The 20854-nt window shown below is 44.7% G+C and overlaps 1 protein-coding gene across 4 annotated transcripts in view; it reads right to left on the reverse strand.

Annotated features, from left to right (window-relative positions):
• Positions 1-20854, reverse strand: part of rassf8b (Ras association domain family member 8b) — a 133762-nt gene that overhangs the window by 37071 nt on the left and 75837 nt on the right. For 3 of the 4 annotated variants that reach the window (XM_063072314.1, XM_063072311.1, XM_063072312.1), the window contains one exon: positions 2258-2422. In XM_063072314.1, the coding sequence (XP_062928384.1) occupies positions 2258-2363 (106 nt within the window). In that variant the 5' untranslated portion in view covers positions 2364-2422. Of the gene's footprint in view, positions 1-2257; positions 2423-10613; positions 11665-20854 lie in introns of those variants that run through there. The other variant, XM_063072313.1, reaches the window with a different exon arrangement.

Genomic DNA, 20854 nt, shown 5'->3' on the forward strand with positions numbered 1-20854 from the left:
AGTCATAGAGCACTACTGTATTGAAACAGGCCCTTCGGCCCATCTAGTCCATGTCAAAATGTTTCTCTGCCTAGTCCTGGACCAACAGCCTTCCATACGCCCTTCAGCCATGTACTTATCCAAACTTCTCTTAAATGTTGTAATCAAACCCGCATGCACCACCTCTGCTGGCAGCTCATTCCACACTCCCATCACCCTCTGAGTGAAGCTCCCCTCCCTCAAGTTCCCCTTAAACGTTCCACCCTCATGACCTCTAGTTCTAGTCTCACCCAACCTCAGCACAAAAGGCCTGCTTGCTGTTTACCATACCTATACCCTTGAATGTATGCAGAACAGGAAACAGGGTAGATGAGCTTGTAGCACAGTTAGATATGAGCAGGTATGATGTTGTGTGCGTCACTGAATCACACTGAAATAAGAGCACAGCTGGGAACATAACATCCAAGGATACACATTGTATCTGAAGAACAGGTGGGTAGACAGAGGGGGTTGGGTGGCTCTGTTGAGAAAAAAATAAACCAATTCCTTAGTAAGATGTGACATAGGATTGGAAGCTGTAGAATCCTTGTGGATAGAGTTAAGAAAGTGTAAAGGTAAAAAGACCCTTGTGTTGTAAAAAGACCCTTACATCCAGGCCTCAGAATAGTAGCCCGGAGAGGAAAAGGCATGTCAAAAGAAGAATGTTATGATAGTCACAGGGGATTCAATATGCAGGTAGACTTCGAAAATATGGTTGGCACAGAATTCCAAAAGAAGGCATTTGTAGAATGCTCGGATTATGGTTTTTTAGAGCAACTTGTGGTCGAACCCACAATGGAAAAGGCAATTCTGGATTTGGGGCTGTACAATGAGCTAGATTTGATTAGGGAGCTTAATGTAAAGGGACCATTTGGAGAAAGTGATCACAATATGATAGAGTCACCTTGCCGTTTGAGAAAGGGAAGTTAAAATCAGACGCACTAGTATTACAGCTGAGTAAAGGCAACTACAGAGGCACGAGAGAGGAGTTGACCAAAGTTGGTTGGAGGGGGCCGCTAGCAGGGATGACAAAGACCAGCAATGGCTGGAGTTTCTGGGAGTTTGCAATACTCAGGATCACTTCATCCTGAAGAAGCATTATTCTAAAGGGAGGATGAGGTAGGCGTGGCTGACGAGAGAAGTCAAAGACAGCATAAAAGCTAAAGCAAGGGCATACAATATTGCAAACATTAGCATGAAGCTACTGGATTAGGAAGCTTTTAACCAAGAGAAGTAAAAGAAAAGGCAGCAGGAGAAAAGATGAAAGATGAAGGTGAACAAGCTAATAATGGAACACTAGAAATTTACAGAGTAAAAGAGAGACAAGGGTAGACATTTGACAAAATGAAAGTGATGATAGAGAGGTCGAAATGGAGAACAAAGAAACAGCATGATTTCATAAACACTTGTAAGGTCACACCTCTGCCTCATACATCCCAGAGGACAGGGTCCCAGGCTACATTTAAATAGATAAAATGGGCGTTCATTAGTCTCGTGAGAACATGGATTTGCACTTTGGAAGGTTTCCAGGGTGCAGGCCTGGGCAAGGTTGTATGGAACACCAGTAGTAGCCCATGCTGCAAGTCTTCCCTCTCCACGTTATCCAAGGGAAGGGCACTAGGGTCGATACAGCTTAGCACCGGTGTCGTCGCAGAGCAGTGCGTGGTTAAGTGCCTTGCTCAAGGACACAACACACTGCATTAGCTGAGGCTCGAACTAGCGACCTTCAGATCACTAGACCGACGCCTTAACCACTTGGCCATGGCCGATATTGAGTATACATTCAGTATGAACTCAAACACACAACAGAAAGACAGGCTGCACCATCCGTCACTCGGCCTGTCCTGGGCAGTCTCGGACTGGCAGGTTTGAGTGGTCCATCCCACAGACCCTGCAGTCAAGCTCTTCCTCACTGACAAGGTGGAGCAGAACCGGCTGACCCCGGGAGTGGATCTACACAGACAACAGTAACTAAGCCAGACTCCAGGTGATGACACTGGGGGGGGTCTGCACTGGGCTTGTACAGTATAGCCACCACTAAAACCCAGTGAACAGCCAGTCCTGATCTGTCCCAGCCACAGAGCTGGGAATGAAAGCGTGGGTGTGATTCAACAGCTGACGGTGTTTCTCATTTTGGAAAAATAAAATCGCAGAAACGTGAAAGAAAACTGAGTCCAAGTCAAGAGTGTACACCCCAGCTCCCACAGTTAAATCCTCCATGGATTAACAAGCAGCTTACCGATAGCCTGAGCGAGGGCGATGACGACTTCTTGGCAGGTTGTGGCCTCGGTGACACCACAGACAATGCGCTGGACTCCATCGACCCACACCTTCAGTTCCATCATCCACCATCAGCTCATCTTCAGCACAGACAGCCTGGATCCTGCAGCGCGGTGATCAATGACTGCAACACACCACATCCAAGGTTAGGCACTGATTACAGCCAAAACTCCAACTGATCATGTATGACTTGAGTGTTAATTCAGAATCAGAACAAGGCTCATTATCACTGACGTGCACTCAATGGCCAATTTATTAGTTACATCCTGCATCTAATAAAGTGATTACTGAGTGTAAGTTTGTGATCTGCTGTTGTAGCTGATCTACTTTAAGGTATGAGGTATTGCACATTCAGAGAGGTTTTTCTGCACACCAGTCTTGTAACGCAGTTATTTCAGTTACTGTCGCCTTCCTGTCACTTGAACCAGTCTGGCCATTCTCCTCTGACCTCTCTCATTAACAAGATGTTTTCATCCACAGAACTACAGCACAATTGATTTTTTTTTTGCTTTTCACACCATTCTTTGTAAACCTTAGAGAATGGTAAGCATGAAAATCCCAGGAGGTCAACAGTTCCTGAGATATTCAAACTATCCTGACAATCACTGCACAGTTAAAGTCACTTCACATTTCTTCCCCACTCTAATATTTGGTCTGAACAACAACTGAACCTCTTGACCATGTCTGCATGCTTTTATGCGTTGAGTTGCTGCCATCTGATTGGCTGATTAGATATTTGCGTTAACGAGCAGGTGTAAGATGTACCTAATAAAATAGCTACTGAGTGTATATCATGAAATTTGTTGCTTTGCAGTAGTACATTAAAAAAATTATTACAAGTAAGAGGAAAGGTTGAACTAGCTAAGGATTTTCTCTTTGGAATGAAGGAGGATGAGAGGTGCCTTGATAGAGGTATACAAGATGGTAAGAGACTTAGATAGAGTGGATAGGCTGAATCCTTTTCTCAGGGCACAAAGAGTGGGTACAATTTTAAGGTGATTGGAGGAAAAGTATAGGGAAGATGTTAAAAGTATTTTTTTCTTTACATAGAGAGTGCTGGGTGCATAGAACACCCTGCCGAGGTGGTGGTAGAAACAGATACACAAGAGACACTTATTAAACTCTTAAGACAGGCACATGGGTGATAGAAAAGTGGAGGATTATGTTGGAGGGAAAGGTTAGATCGATCTTATAGTAAGTTATAAAGTTGGCACACCATCATGGGTCGAAGGGCCTGTAATGTTCTACAAATTACAATAACAAATATATAAAAATCTAGTTAATAGTACAAAAAGAGGGCAAAATGGTGAGGCAGTCTTCATGGACCATTCAGAAATCTGAAGGCAAAAGGGAAGCAGCTGTAACTAAAACTTTGAGTGTGCATCCATTCCATTACCATGATACCTTGTTAACATTTACCGAAGCAACATACACAAAATGCTGGAGGAGCTGATGAAGGGTCTCGGCCCAAAACGCTGACTGTTTACTCTTTTTCATGGATGCTGCCTGACCTGCTGAGTTCTTCCAGCATTATGCGCGTGTCGCTTAGATTTCCAGCATCTGCAGATTTCCTCGTGTTTGTAATATTTACAGAACCCAGCCCTTCAAAGGAACCCCAAGTTGAAAGATCATGAGCATTTTGTTGTTCCACATGCCCTTGCCACCATCCAGGGGCCAATGCTCCAGCTTCCAGATGAATTTCTTCCAGTCTAGTGCCTGCATTCAGTGTTCACAATGTGGAGAAAACAAGTGGAGGGGAATGGACAGTTGACAATTTGGGTCACAGCACTTCTTTAGGACTCATTCCACGGATACTGTCTGACTTGATGGATGTTCCCCAAACTCCTCATAATTGTTTCAACATCTGGGCCCTGGACGGACCACAAAGATATTGACACTAGGAACTGACCACCCTTTCCTCTGCTGACCTCCCCAATGACGACTGGTGTGCGTTCCTGTGACTTGCCCTTCCTAGGTCCATAATCTTACTGATGAGTGTGAAATTGTTGCAACACCACTCAACCATCTGATCTATCTCACTGACCGCACCCTGCCACTTGATCATCTGACAAGAACTGGAACCTATATTTGCAGCTCAAGCCCATAACTGATGCATCTGCCCCTCACTAACAACCCACTCACCAGCTATTAGCAGCTGTTGTTGGTCTGCTACGCCCCCGACACCAATGGAATCCACCGACAACACACCGACATCGCTGAACAATAACCCTCCTACACAATCTTCAACGCCGCATGTTATTAAAAGCAGGGGCTGACCCCACTGGGAGTCAAACTGATCACAAGGCCCTGGAGGCTGGACAGCGGGACAACGGAACAGCACTGCAGTTGTTACAGCCGGGGCAGGTGCCTGACTGACTTTGTGAGACCCGGAACCGCATACTACGTTACCCAGGGTTAAGGTGACCTGCTGGTTACTGAGCTGGTAATCCTCAACTAATGATCCTGAGAATTAATCCCTTTCATGGATTTCCATCACGGGTAGAGCCCTCCCCATCACTGAGCACATCTCAGTGTCACAGGGAAGCAGCATCTATCATCAGGGACCTCCACCACCCAGGACATGCTCTCTTCTCAATGCTGCCATCAGGAGGAAAGGACAAGAGACTCGTAACTCACACCACCAGGTTCAGGAACAGTTATTACCCCTCAACCATCAGGCTCTTGAACCAAAGGGGATAACTTCACTCACCCCATCACTGAAATGTTCCCACAACCAATGGACTCAATTTCAAGGATTCTCCATCTCATGTTCTTGATATTTATTGCTTATTGATTTATTATTATTATTTCTTTTTTTTGTATTTGCACTGTTTGTTGTCTTTTGCACACCGGTTAAACACCCAGGTTGCTGTGGTCTTTCACTGATTCTGTTATGGTTATTATCCTGTAGATTTATTGAGTACACCTGCAAGACAAGTCCAGTACAACTGCAGTCCTTTAGGAAAGAGGTCGACTCTCAACTACTTCAGGACTGCAGTGGGAAGGTGAACGGAAACTAAGTGAGTCTGTATTCTCATGTATTCCACCCTCCATGAGTACTTTCGAGCGGGGGATCACCCCCGATTCAGCCAGCACAGAATTCTGTGCTGGGACAAGAACCGGGGCCAGCCCGGTGACACTGCGACACAGTACTGTGTTTACAAAGAGTGTGGATGGCAGGCAACAGACAGTGTTGAAGAATCCATAGCTTACGAGTCAGGTCCGAGCTCTGGAGTTTAGCCACATTCAGTCAGGAACAGGGAAAACAACCAAAGGCAAAGCAGAGTCTCTGAAAACATCCTTGCTGACAGTGATGATGGGATCCAGTAATGGTGCATCGCCTTTTGAAGACATCCCTGACAGTGGGTAGGGTTATGCCTGTGATGGAACTGGCCAAGTCTACAGCGTTCTGCAGGCATGGACTAAAGGACAGGATCACAGTGGGAGCGATTGCCCTTGACAACGAGGCAGCACTAGACCAAGTGTGGCTTTAAGGAACCCTGGTCATCTCCAGGGCCAATAGGATTTGGTGCAGTCCGCCGGGACGGACAAAGGGAAGGTGGTTGGAGGCAGTGGACAACATTCAACATTGGGCTAACAGGCTGGATGATAACTTCAGCAAACCAGGAGACCTGGAGAGTGCAGGTATGTAGTCCTTCAAAACTGGCGACGCAGGCAGACAGGATGGTGATGGCAAAGTTTGGCACGCTGGCCCTCATCAGTCAGAATATTGAGCAAATGAGCTGGGACAGCATGTTATACCAGTTCAAACCTCATCTGGAGTACCATGTGCAGCTTTGGGAAGGATAAAACTGAACTTGAGAGACTACAAAAAGACTTTTTACCGAGACTAGAGGGCTTGAGTTATAAGAGGAGGCAGGGAAGTCAGGGACTTTTCCCCCTGGAGCACAGAAGGCTTAAAGGTGACTGCAGAGGTTTATAAAACCACGAGGGGCAGCAAAGAGGTTAATTGCCACAGTCCTTTCCCCAGGGTAGGGGGGAGTCCAAATATATAGAAGACATATGCTTAAGGTGGGGAGGAAAAGATTTAAAAGGAGCTGAGGTGCAACTTTTAGATACAGAGGGCAGTGGCGTGCATACGGAGTGAGCTGCACAAGGAAGCAGTAGAGATGGATACAACCACATCCCAGAGACAGTTATGCAGATAGAAAAGGTTTCAAGTGACATGGGCCAAATGCAGGCAGATGAGATTAGTGTAGTCAGGCAGTTTGGTCGGCACAGACAAGTTGGGTGTTCTGTTGCCTGTTTCTGTTCCGCAATAGCTCAGTGGCCGTGGGCCACAGTTCTCTCAAGGAATATATTCTGATTCTGGACACTCAGTAGTGCACCGTGGCTGAAACCCACACCCTAAATACTCTGGGGGTCACTATTACACAGAATCCTAACCAGTCACAGAGACACTGTTGCTTGAAGATCAAGTCAGCTACAACTACCTCACCTGCTGGCGGCCCGAAAGCCTGTCGACAGTTCAGGCCTCGAGTCAGTGGTGTGCTAAGGTGGCGTGCGACTCCAACAACATTCAGAAGCTTGGGCCCTGTACAGGGACTGAGCTGCCAGTTTGATGGGCACCCCACCACACCGTGGGCTCACTGTGACTGCAGTGTGTGCCAACCATAAACTGCACTATGGCTATGTACCACGGCAGATTCAGACTCGTTTATCACCTGTCCACTGAAGCTTGTGGAGAAATGCCATGTTTGCATTAGCAGCTCACACACCCCAAGATCGACTGGAGGCTGCCCACAAACATCACCACACTTTCTGGCACCAACACAGCGCGACTACAATGCTTGGCAGAACAACACAGAACACAACAAGCAACAAAACAAGCCCCTTTCATCTCTCCCACGCACACACAGGGACAGTCCTCCAGCTGTAGGTCAGGCCTCCAGGATTCAACTATTGAGCTATGACTTCCGGTCAACTTTCGGGCTTCTATCTTCAGTATTGTTTCCCGGACTAGCCAATGACAGGACCCCAAGGCTCAAACTCCAACCACACTGACCAGTCAGCCCTCACGCCTCCTGCTGTGATCACACACTGACCTTTACAGCCTAGCAACAATGGATGTCCTTCGTCCCCAAGTCTACGTTGCCATCCTCCGAGTACGCAGCGGCGACCTGGACTCCAGATGTGGGGGGCCGCACTCCCCAAACCCACCGGCTCTCTCAGCAAGAGCGAGGAGCCACCAACCCGGCCCCTTTGCTTCTGCTCCAAGTTACGTCCCGATGGCACCTACCGTACCCCACTGGAGACAACACCACGGTGCCCATCATGTAGTGTCAGGCTCCGTTGTAACGTGGCATCGTGCCCGCCATTCTGCAAGCAGCACTGAATGAAAACGTCTCCGTTACCAAATCCAGCCAAACAACTAAGAAATCCACTACCGGTCCTTCAATGGCAACTTACAATGTTTTATTTTTTAAATTAGGAAAAGACAACAAATGTAGGACATGCTGGAATTTAAATTCCTCCCAGAGGAATGCCAGGAACTTTGCCTATTCAAATTGAAAACACTGGTGGCAGACCAGACAAAGGGCAGTGGCTGCTCCATCGTCACAGGGAACCAGTAAGTCAATTTCAGCTGTCAGTCGCTGCTTTAATAACAGGCCTCGTCCATCAACGCAGCCCCGTGTGCTCACCTCCAGGGTACAGGGCCTGATATAACACACACTAACATCAGGGTGTATCCGTTGGGAATGATGTGGAGGAACTGGGGGATGCTGCAAGTTTTGATCTGACTAAATTTACGCAACCAAGTTGCTAGTAAAACCGAGCTGATAAAGTAGATGGTTACTGATGGTGGAGGAGATGGACTGTATGAATTGAGTGATATGTGCAAGATTAGTGCCATGAAGTATTCCCCTCAGTGAAGTTACAGAACAGTACTGCACAGAAACAGGCCCTTTGATATCTATAAAGAAGAAAATGCCAAAAATAAACTAGATCTCTTCTGCCTACACAACTGCCCCCACTCCCCACACTCATGTGTCTATGCAACAACCTCCTAAACACCAATTTACAGAGTCATAGTGAAAAGTTTAGACCGAAAACATCGACTGTCCACTTACCTCGATAGATGCTGCCTGATTCTCCGAGTTCCTGCCTCTGTGTGTACCCTTAAAGGGCACTGTACCTGCTTCCACCGCCACACCAGCAGCTTGTCACAGGAACCCACCACATTTCGCGTAAAATCCCTTCCCTTGAATCTCTTAAACTCACCCCCCTCCCACCTGCTTGAGTCCACTGCTTGAATTTATTTTCTAAAGGAATGACAACACTACCTGAACTGGAATGGAGGGCAAGAAACCAAAAGGGAGCCAGGAATTTTTCCAAACTGAAAGTGAATTAAAATTCATCCACTTCGGTCTCACCTTAGCTTTAAAAATGCCTGGCACAAATTTAAGAAAACTAATTCGGTGTATTTACTATCAAAGGTACCGATCTGCCGGAGCTGAGCCTCATACAAATCCTCAAGTATTGACACTTATCCACAGGTATGAGCAGTGTTGGGTTTGAAGTACTTATCGACTGATATGTTTCTTGTTGTTCCAAAGACCAGAAAATCAAGTAACTTTAAAACCACGGAGACACAATGAAGACATCAGGAATGGAGGAGCTGGGGGGGGGGCGGGTGGTGAGGAATTCCTTCTTTCAACTCAATCTCATCACAAGCCAGAGAACATAACACCAGCATCGTTTACCCAAATTGTCTTATTGCCACTGGAACCCAAACAAATTTCACAACAGCTCAGTGTTGGCAACATAATACTGGACACATTGTCTGCCTACCAAGCTGACAACAATTCAGAGGAAAGCCAGGCAACTTACAGACATTAGACCAACTGGATGCTACAACCCAGCAAGTTTGTGTAGAGAATGCAATAAGAGCCTACAAGGGGTTGAGTCGAACCATCTACTGGAAAGGCATGTCACTTTTGACAGCGAATCGTGCACTGTTTCATACTCGTCCCACAGCACTACTCTGTATTGGAAAAGATGACAAGGAGGCTTAAGACAAATCAGAAACACAGAAATTCTGCAATTACTGGAAATCTTGAGCAACACACACTAAGTGCTGGAGTAATTCAACGTTCAAAGTAAATTTATTATCAATGTATATAAATATCACCATATAAAACCACGAGATTTGTTTTCTTGCCGGCATACACAGTAAGTCCAAGAAACACAATAGAATCAATGAAGGACCACACCCAGCAGGACAGACAAAAACCAATGTGCAAAAGACAACCAGCTGTGCGAATACAAAATAAATAGGCAACAAATATCGAGAACATGAGGTAAAGAATCTTGAAAGAGAGTCCATTGGTTGCAGGAACATTTCAATGACGGTGGTCAGTGAAGTTATCCTCACTGGTTGAAGAGCCTGGTGGCTGAGGGGTAATAACTGTTCCTCAACATGGTGGTGTGGGTCCTGAGGCTCCTGCACCTTCTTCCTGGCGGCAGCAGTGAGAAGAGAGCATGGCCTGGGTGGAGGGGTAGGTACCTAATGATGGATGCTGCTTTCCTGCGACAGCGCTCCGTATAGATATGCTCAAGGGCTTTACCCGTGATGGACTGGGCTAGCCATACCAGGCTCTGACACAACCTGTCAGTATACTCTCCACTACATATCTATAGAAGTTTGGTTAAAGTTTTAGATGGCATGCCGAATCTCAGCAGGTCAGGCAGCATTTTTGGAGTTTTAAACAATCGACATTTCAAGCGGAGACCCTTAAGATAATATCTCCTTCTGACAGCTTCCTGTTCTTAGGACGGATTGCAATTGTCAGCTGAATTTGAGATACTTGTTATCTACAGATGGGCATGGAGCACCCATAGATAAAAGGTGGGAGGGATGAGAGCGCTTTAAACCTCAGTATCTACATGACCAGCGGACACTACTACTGGTAACAGCATCGGAAAATCGCATCGCTCTCTAATGCGGAGGCCACGAGTCGAACTATTTTGCTGGCTCCCACATCTACAATACAATTGCAATTACACACTGCCTTAAAATGCAAAGCCTCTGCCAGGATGGTCGTCCACCAAACACTTTCAGAGTGAGGAGGAAATCTGGAATCAGTTAACAAAAACACGACAGTGTAAATCTATCTCCTTTCCGAGCTACCCGTTGAACGCAAAGGGCAGTTGCTGGACCTTTCATCAGCATAATCTGCTGCCTGCACTTCAATAAAACCAAATAAATTCAAAAGCTTTGCTCCTGCCTTTTGATGTGAGTGATCTCGGGCTTGTCTGCCGGTAAATGAAATTTTACAGCGTTGATTCCTTACCCAGCAGGAACTCGCCGCGTCCCTGCAGCTCCAACTGACTGGCAGCGGAGAGGCTACGGATAATTCAGCTTGCAGTTAAACATTCCATTGTCTGCATTCTCAGTGCTGGCTGCCGAACTCGATCTCCACATCCCTCAGGGCCCTCCGTCCTTCGGGTCACACTGAACTCCAAACACCAGGCGAGGAGAGGAGTCTTTCTGAGTGGTCATTGAAAACTACGGGGGAAAAACTTGCACAGCTCGGTAGGGACAAACCCACCAGTTGCATCATTCCGTGACTCCCTTCCTCCCTGCCCCCCACACTTTGCCATCCGGAATTTTCAAAGAAAACAGCAGAGCGGGAGTTAGAAACTTCGTAATGAAGCACAGGGCCAGGTTGTTGAACCTTCTCTCCGGCAGGGCTTAGAAGAGCTGACATCAGCTGGTTTATGCAAACTGATCCTATTCACATGTTTATGGTGACACGATTGGAAACTGATGGCTTCAGCCGAGCTCCCATCCAAATAAAACTAGTTTCCTGCCCCTTAACAAAACTGACAGTGTTTAAAAGTTCTGTTTTCGTCAATCTAGATTTCACTGAACTCGCATTCGCAAGTAAAAGGCAAAAAGGATCCAAATTTTCCCCGCACTTATTGTTAGGATTCCTGCACATTCAAGAAAAAAAATGATAGGTTAAGATGTTAACGCAAAAGAAAACGTTCTGATCTTTCCCCCTTGGGGGGTGGAGTTAGGGGAGTGGGAGAAGACTAACTAAACAATGCACAAAGACTTCTAAATTCAAGAGCAAGACTGACCAGTCTGTGACATGTAAATGTTTACGCTTTGAGACAGTACTATACATCTTAAGAGGGGCCCTCACGGGGGATATTCAACCGTGGCACACTCCTAAAACAGCCTGCTCCCAAACCCAGTTGAACTGTTGCCATATTAGCCGTCTCTGTAAATCTATTACCATAGGAGGCAAGCCGCTGCTAACGAAAATCCCACATCCAACTATTTTTAAAGAAAGAAATGCAAGCAATAGTCGTGGCCCGTTATTTAAAGGGACAGTCCACACAGCCGCGTTGCGTCCCGACCCCACATATTGTACAAACTGGCCCTGGCAGAACGTGTACCCCTCAGCTGTAGCACCCACTGCTTAAAATTATCAAATCCAAGAGCCGATAATTCAGTAGCTGGGGTCAGCTACAGTTAAGGGTCACAGGAAGACGCGGGTTAATGCTGGAATCTGAGGACCTAATGATTTGTAGACATTGCTGAAAAACCACATGAGAAATAAAGTCCTCAACAATTTCACTTAACTACTGGTAAAGAGGGGATGGGGAAGAGACCAGAAAGCAGAAGGTCATTGTACCCACAGTTAGTGATCCGAATCACACTGATAATTCCCTTAGAATTTCAACACCTACAGCAACTGGAGCAGTCACAGACTGACATCAATTATCTTTTTACTGAAGAACTGTTCAGGGTTTGGGACTGGAGCAGCTGGGCCAGTTCATTCACAACGGGCCAAAGGGCCTCCGTTTGTTCTGCTGGCAAAGTGACATTTGCACTTACTGGAGTTCCACTACACCTCCAAATTGCCACCACTGATACATACTGCATGCTTTCTGCTCACTGTACCTAGGTGAGCTCATTCAAGCAACTATAGACAATGCACTCCCATACCCTTACAATTTATTTTTCAAGTATCTAATCTTGATTTTTAAAAAAATCAAGATGTTAACTTCTACTTACAGCATGCCTTGCCATGCATATATACACAGACTTCATCTTGTGAGCATGTCCTTCTGTAAAACAAAGCTTCCACACCATCTTAAAAGTTTCTTCCCCCGGCAGTTAATTTGATCGACCATTCTAGTTAGTCCCTCTCTATTACCTCAGTCACTGTACTGCACTGTAAACACTTTAAACCATGTGAATACATGATAATATTTATGTACCTATGCACATTTATTCCGTAGCCATACTTTAACCTTTGACTATCTCAAGGCCCCTTGGGAAGTTATACATTGCAGGGAGTCTATTAAAACTCACCCTCCCCACATGTTACATGCCCTCTCCTCATTACTACCATCAGAGAGGAGGTACAGGAGCCTGAAGACCCACACTCAACATTTTAGGGGCTTCTTCCCCTCTACCATCAGATTTCTAAGCAGTCCACGGACACTACCTCACTATTCCTCTTTATTCCTATTGATCCTTATAACTTAAAGTAGGTTTGTGCCTTGCACTGTACTGCTGTCACAAAACAACACATTTCACAACGTCAGTGATAGTAACCGTGAACCTAATTTAGATATTTGTAACTGCAGGACGTTGGTATGTTATTACAATGTACATTATTATTCTGTACTTCATTATTAGTTAAGTTCGCACATTGCTAAGTTGTGTTTTTAATCGTTGGGCTGTAACAAAAGAATTTCCCACTTGGGATCAACGAAGTATTATTATTATATTCTTTAAGCCCTTTGACAGCGTATGTGGTAATTCACAATCTAATCACCATTCTGTGGGCTGAAGCACAGTGTGTTAAAGACATGTGGTAGAAGATATCCCAAAGCTGATGTGTATGAGTGATACGATGACTCGAGTGATGTCATGCAGACTAGTATCAAACTCTGTACAGAAGACAGTGAGCTACAGTTTAGTGAGTAATTATCAGTTGCAGAGCTGGGAAGGAAGGATAGCAAAAGGAAATTCCCTCTTTATAACTCAATTGCACACAAACAGCTCTTAACCATGATGATCTTTACACAGGCATTAAAGTCTCAGGTTACAGAAATTCGCTTCTACAGAATTCACAAAAAATTGATATCTGGAATAAAACTTGCTTTTGTAGAGTATGTGCGGGGACAAAAGTGCAAGCAATTACATTTTTATAGTATTATAACATAATATTTAAAATATCATGCCAGAAAAGACAAATTAATTACTAAAAAACTTATTTTTCTTGACACATGCACATGGCTTCACATTACCAAAAAAAATCACAAAATGGCCCATATTTTAGGAGTTCAGCACACCTCCCCTCACCAATAACACAGGGTCACCTGTAACATGTGGATTAAACACCAAGGGATGAGGCACAGCTGGAAGAAGGATTAAAACTTGTTTATTTTAAAGTTCAGTAATTGGATGACCTCTGTCATATACACTCAAATCAAATTCATCCCCCCCCACCTACCCTCCCCACCCCCAAAACTTAGAGGGTAGGAGGTGTTTGTCCAGTTGTTGCTAAGGAGGTGGGTGAATACCGTATTTCAGGTCACCAGTGAAAAGGAACTGCAGACAATCCCCCGGCTACACCAACGTTCCATCCCTGAGAACTCTCCTTCAGCTAATGTTCTTGTACGTCACTACAGATCTGTGAGTACAAAGTGAATGGAATGGCAACAGAGACTTGGGTGCAAGTTGGAAGGCAGACAGCTGGGTTTTGGTTTAACTCAAATCCTAGAGCAGTACTGTATTTTATACTAGAGCTAGCTATGAAAACATCCCTGGGCGTGTATAATCACTGTCAATTGTTCCTTAATGCATTCATTATTGTTGATGCCGCACCCAGGTCTCACCGCATATGAAGCGCCAGCAGCATTATACTGTTCACTTTTTAAACTTGGGTCATAAATACACATTATTATTTATGGTAATATTACTTTATGTGTTGTGTCAGAGTTGGTGTACTGTGCTGTGCACCTTAGTCCAGGGGAATATTGTTTCATTTGGCGGTATACATGTATACAGCTGAAATGCCAATAAGATTGAACTTGATGCGGTCGATTTCATTTGATTGATTCACTGATTACTTGACTGATACAGCATGGCCCTTCCAACCCAATGAGCCCAAGCTACCCAATTAGATCCATGTAACCTAAAAACCCAGATAGCTTTGGAATGTGGGCGGAAAGTCAGGAGTTGTGGGGAGGGTAGGAGAACCCACCTGGTCTTGGGGAGAACATATAAACTGCTTAAAGATAGTGTTGGGAGTTGAACCTCGGTCTCAGGTCCTGTGAGAGCGTTACACTAATTGTTACGCAACTGTGCCATTCCAATTTCTACAAGCTCACACAATGATTCACCTACAAAACCAGGTTTCACCAAATTTAAATAGGATTTGGGACTGGAATTGGAATAAAATTTCCCCATATTCTTTGTACTACAGTATATAATTACCCCCATTACATTGATCTACACACAATTCCTTCACTTCATCAAATACCTCAGTACTACCCATAATTAAATTAACGGAATACATACTACAACCAGAACAGGAGTTTGTTCTCCTGTAACTAACTTTCCTATCTTGAAATTTATGGAAGAATTTGCAAGTCAAGTCTCTGCAGGTCAGGTCATTTGCAGCCTAGGGAGCTCCTGTGCTCTATCACAGCCACAACTCTTTGTATATAGAACCCTTAATGCTGCAGAACATCCCAAAGTCCTTTGAATAATCAGACAGATCTGGATACCGAGCCACATCAAGATGGCTAAATGCTCGGTTAAAAGTAGTGGCTCTTTCGAGACTGGCAGACAGCAAAACAGCCTATCTAATCTCTCCTACTAACTAATCCCCTCCATTCCAGGGACATCTCTCCTGCACTCTTGCTAGCAACAATCTCGCACTCAGCATCAGTCATATATAGGCAGAAAGAGAATGTTTAATGTTATTTATAGTATATTTTATGTATTGCACTGTGATGCAGCCACATATTAACAAATTTCACAACATACATGTAGTAATAAACACACATAAAAGTTGCTGGTGAACGCAGCAGGCCAGGCAGCATCTCTAGGAAGAGGTACAGTCAACGTTTCAGGCCAAGACCCTTCGTCAGGACTAACTGAAAGAAGAGCTAGTAAGAGATTTAAAAGTGGGAGGGGGAGGGGGAGATCCGAAATGATAGGAGAAGACAGGAGCGGGAGGGATGGAGCCAAGAGCTGGACAGGTGATTGGCAAAAAGGATGTGAGAGAATCATGGGACAGGAGGCCTAGGGAGAAAGAAAAGGGGGGGGGGGAGAGCCCAGAGGATGAGCAAGGGGCATAGTGAGAATCATCTGTCCAGCTCTTGGCTCCATCCCTCCCCCTCCCGTCTTCTCCTATCATTTCAGATCTCCCCCCCTCCCCCTCTCAAATCTCTTACTAGCTCTTCTTTCAGTTAGTCCTGACGAAGGGTCTCGGCCCGAAACGTTGACTGTACCTCTTCCTAGAGATGCTGCCTGGCCTGCTGCGTTCACCAGCAACTTTGATGTGTTGCTTGAAATTGCAGCATCTGCAGATTTCCTCGTGTTTGATGTAGTAATAAAGCCGATTGCCATGATGGTAAAGAGGCATAAAGAACCAATGAACATCCCCCACAGCAACGGCCACTTCACTCTACTCACTCTATTACTGGCAGCTGTTCCCACATCCCATTTGTCCTTCCCTTCAGCATAGTCTATTGGAGGATTGCGGTACTATGCCTATCCCGTTCACCCAATCCTAAAAGGCAAGAGATTTACTTGGCCCTTTATGATCGATAGTCTATAAGGGAGTCAAATAAGTCCTGTTGGATTTGAGGATAAAGTTGCCCAGAAGGTTCTTCAGAAGTCAAGAATAAAGTGTAAATCTTGTGGTTACAACCATTTTATTAGATGTTCATAACAAAGAAATACTGTAACAATAAAGCGGAGCAGCAGGTAACGAACCCTGACAGTAACCAACTCACTCTAACAGAGAACCCGCCGGCTGCTCCTCGACACTGAAAACTGGCCGAGACTGGACATACAATGCAAGGGAATCTCCTCTGATAAGATTAGGACAATTCTGATTTATGCTGCCCTGATACCTCAGGCTCACAGACAGAATCTACAAAAGTACAGAAGCAGGTATACTACAAGTGACTGAAAATCCACTGGATATTTATTTATTAAGATACAGTGCGGAATTCGCCCTTCTGGCCCTTTGAGCTGTGCGGCCCATCAAATCCAGATTTAACTCCAGCCTAACCACGGGACAATTTACAATGACCAATCAGCCTGCCAGCTGTCTTTGGACTGTGGGAGGAGACTGGAGCAGCCGGAGACGGGGAGAATGTACAAACTCCTCACAGCCAGTGGCGGGAATTGCTGGTACTACAAAGCGTGGTGCTAACCACTGCACTTCTGAGCCACCCCAACATACAGACAAGCAGGTGATTATACAAACAGACCAGGAAACAAAGTTAAACTACAAGTAACTATTCCGACTCTAATGCAACAGTCCTGATGCAGGGTTTTGACACAGAACAACTGCAGTTCCTTCCTGCACATCCAACACAGGTGCTGTTCAACTCAGCGAGCTCCCCCAGCAGTTTGCCAGTTCCTTCAGAAGCGAGCAGCTGGAGAATCCTGTGCCTGTAGTCAAACGATGCTCCAATCAATCTCAATGTTGGGGTTACAAAGATAAACCTCAACTACTCACCTCAAGCACCAAGGAGACACTAAACATGGCGCCTCTGTAAAATCCTCCAAGTCATCGGCAGCTTGAGCACCCCAACATCAGTGCCTTCGCCTGGCCAACGTCAAATTTCATGTTCCATTAGCTCTAGAGAGGAAAGAGTTGGGGAGGGGAGGCAGCAAAGCCCTCCTCACCATTGAGCACATTTACATGGAGCACTGAAGCAGCATCCATCCCCACATCCAGCCCAAGATCTCCTCTCACTACCACCATCGGGCAGCAGGTACAGGGGCCTTAGGTCCCCACACCACCAGGTTCAGGAACAGTTACTACACTACAACCATCAGACTGCCGAACCGGTGTGGATAACTTGACTCACATCTCCGAACTGATTCCACAACCTATAGATTCAATAGCTTATATTCTCAGTATTATTTATTTACTGTTTATTTGCACAATTTGTCTTCTTTTGCACATTAGTTTGTCATCTGTTTTTATACAGTTTTTCATAAATTCAACTGTATTTCATTTTCCTGTAACTGTCTGCAAGAAAATGAATCTGAAGGTAGCACAGGGTGACATATATACTTAGATAATAAAATGTCTTTGAAATCTCTTTCATGCTTGACGCTGGGCTTTTGAAGAGGCTGTCTACTTAGAACTCAGTCACGGCAAGAGATTACCCAGCGGACAGAGGAAACCTTTCCATGATCTTATCAAAACCTCCTTGAAAAGGATAATACAACATCTTCACCAAATCCCAGTCCGAAAGCACTTCAAGTGGTGAAGCAGTGCTTCGGAATCCACAGAAAACAGAGCCCCTCTGCTGGGTTCACGTAGGGCAGTTACGAGCCAGTTTTGGGCTTAGGGACAGGGCAGTGTCTAAGCCTCTGCTCTGCGTTCAAAGCCCAGCAACGTCGGATGTTGGGCCAGCAAACCAGTGAGGACAAGGGCTGGTGGCCCACCTTAGACCCCATCAACTCCTCATCTCCTTTGCATTTTACAATCCAATCTCTGTGACCAAGTTTTAAGTCCTAATTTGTTTCATAAACCCTCTAGTGACACATGGGGGCTTTCCAGCTATACAAATGTTAATGCCACTGTTGGTCTGGCATCATTCACCATGACCAAAGCAGTAGATCAGTCAGCTCCTTGTGCTTGCCCTGAACATTAATAACGAGTTCAGGTGAAGGACGTTGACCTGAAATGTCGACTGTCCATTTTCCCCATAGATGGTGCCTGATATGCTGAGCTCCTGCAGGATACTGTGCGCTGCTCCAGATTCCAGTGTCCAGTGTCCACAGTCTCTCGGGTCTTTAACAGATCCAACCTCAACCTTAACTTCACATTCCACTCAGAATATGAATCAACTTCATTACCACTGACAAATATCGTGAAATTTGTTGCTTAGTGGCAGCAGTACAATATTATACTTAAAATATACGATAAATGACAGTAAGTAATAAATAAATTAACTAAGTAGTGCAAAAAGAGAACAAAAGCAGTCAGGTAGTATTCATGGGTTCATTGACCATTCAAAAATCTGATGGCAGAGGGGAAGAAACTAACCTCATCCCCTTTCGCTTAATTCAGTTAATTGGGACACATCTCGACCAGTACATTTTGGCCCAGTTAAGCAATTTCATGGAAATAGTTAAAAAAGGTATTAAAAAAAAGACAACGCTACCATTTAACGGAGTAACAAATTATGTACTGAAATAAAATACAGAACAAATTGGAACACTACCAATACTATAAGACTCTATTAGAACCTAACAGGTGTCGACAAAGGAATTCATCCCATGTACGCAGCTGTGTTTCTTCGATTGTCTGTAAATGAACAAAATCAGCGCAGACTCCTAGTGCAGATAATGGACTGCTTTCATATAATGCTTTCAACAACTGCATCTTCACTTTCATTGAAACATTCAAAATGATTGTCAATACCTTCAAATTCCTTGTAGTTCTTAAAATGCTGAAGTAGTGTAGTTTTCACTCCTGGCCATTTCTGACATCTCCAAGCCTGAATGCTTGAAACTGCAGTGAGCAAAACAGTTCTGAATTGCCTTACTGCTCATTTCCTGCCAACTATCAGTGACAAAAATCACTGCTTTTTGAACACAAAGATGTGCAACTGACGCTATTTAAAAACTGTTCACTCTGAGCATGATGTATTGTCTAACAGCTACACAAATGATACGAGTTAGAAACTGCTTGGTAAGTCTCCTGCTCCAATTGAGCTAGGTAGTGTCCCAAATAAATGAAGGGAATCCTGGCTACTTTCTTGATTAGTTTTTGTTCTTTAGGAGTTGCCCCAAATAAGCACCTGCCCCGATTAACTGATGGCCCAATTAACCAGAATCCATTGTATTTCACCTCCCTTTGAGAAAGCTTCAAAATCTGACAACCAACTCTCAGAGAAAAGTGTCTGCTTTAAAAGGCACATCCTTTAACTTTACAGATACAAAAAAAGGGCCTCTACTTGCAGATTCCACCACAAAGGAAATACACATAGATCATAAGACCATAAGACACAGGAGCAGAATTATGCCATTCAGTCCATCAAGTCTGCTCTGCTATTCGATCATGGCTGATTTATTATCCCTCTCAACCCCATTCTCCTGCCTTCTCCCTGTAACCTTTGATGACTTTACCAATCAAAAACCTATCTACCTCTACTTTAAATACACGCAATGACTTGGCCTCCATAGTCGTCTATGGGATGAATTCCACAGATTCACTATTAGAAGGTATTGCTGAAACATGAGATGATTATTCTTTATCTACCTTAGCCAAGGAAAGTGTTGCTGCTAAAGTCTCAGCATAGATGGAGTTAAAATTGATAAGGAGGAGGCACTAGAAAAATGGACTATGCTTAAATATGAAAAAAAATCACATGGTCAGGTCACGTGTTTCAATCACCGCCACCCACCTCGCACTCAGAAACCATCCCCCGGTGCTCAGCAGTACAAGCCGAGAACAGGAAGAAGCTCGTGCATGGATCAAGGTTAACGATCAGCTTTCCAATCATCATATCGTGCTTTCTGATGAGGGAGGACTAGAAGCAGGATTGACTTATTTCTATTTTATTTTATATATTTGTGTGGTTTTGCCCAGTTCTGCAAATCTTCGAGACCATGGGAGACTCGCACAACACACTACTGTTGAACAAAGTCAGTGATGCCTGAATATTTGAGCCAAGGAAGTCCGCTTTATAATGATCTGGTTCGGTTCACGATTAACTTCATGAAAATGGGCAAAAATGGAACACAGGGAATACAAACAATGAGAGAAGAAATTAATGAGAAAAGCAGTACATTTACCTCTGGAACGTCCTGATGAAAGATCTCAGCCCAAAACATCGATTGCTTATTCCTCTCCACAGACGCTCCCTGACCCGCACAGTTTCTCCAGTATTGTGTGTGTCTTATACTTTCCTCTGGTACAGTCGACCTGCGTTGTGACCCTTAGCCCACACACCAAGGGCCAACAGGAAGTCTATGTTGGGGTTTAGAGTATCAACACTCAATGCTGGTTAAAGATTAAACCTCACCTCTTTAAAACTCCCACAGCAGGATGTGAGCGTTGATAATCACTTAGCCCAACAGAATACACACTGTGAAGCAAGAAGACACACCAGAAGCCAGTGTAGGTCCGTGAGCAACAGGGTTATGGTGAATGGTAATTGGTTTATTACTATCACATGTACAGAGATGCAGTAAAACACTTTTGCTTGCATGCCATCCTTCCAAACATAGGTTCCTTAAGGTTGTTACAGCTGAGGGAGATAGTGGGGATGAGCTCCCACTACCTATTAAATGCTCCCAATG

Source organism: Mobula hypostoma, chromosome 20 (assembly GCF_963921235.1).
Source record: "Mobula hypostoma chromosome 20, sMobHyp1.1, whole genome shotgun sequence".
Classification (NCBI taxonomy): domain Eukaryota; kingdom Metazoa; phylum Chordata; class Chondrichthyes; order Myliobatiformes; family Myliobatidae; genus Mobula; species Mobula hypostoma.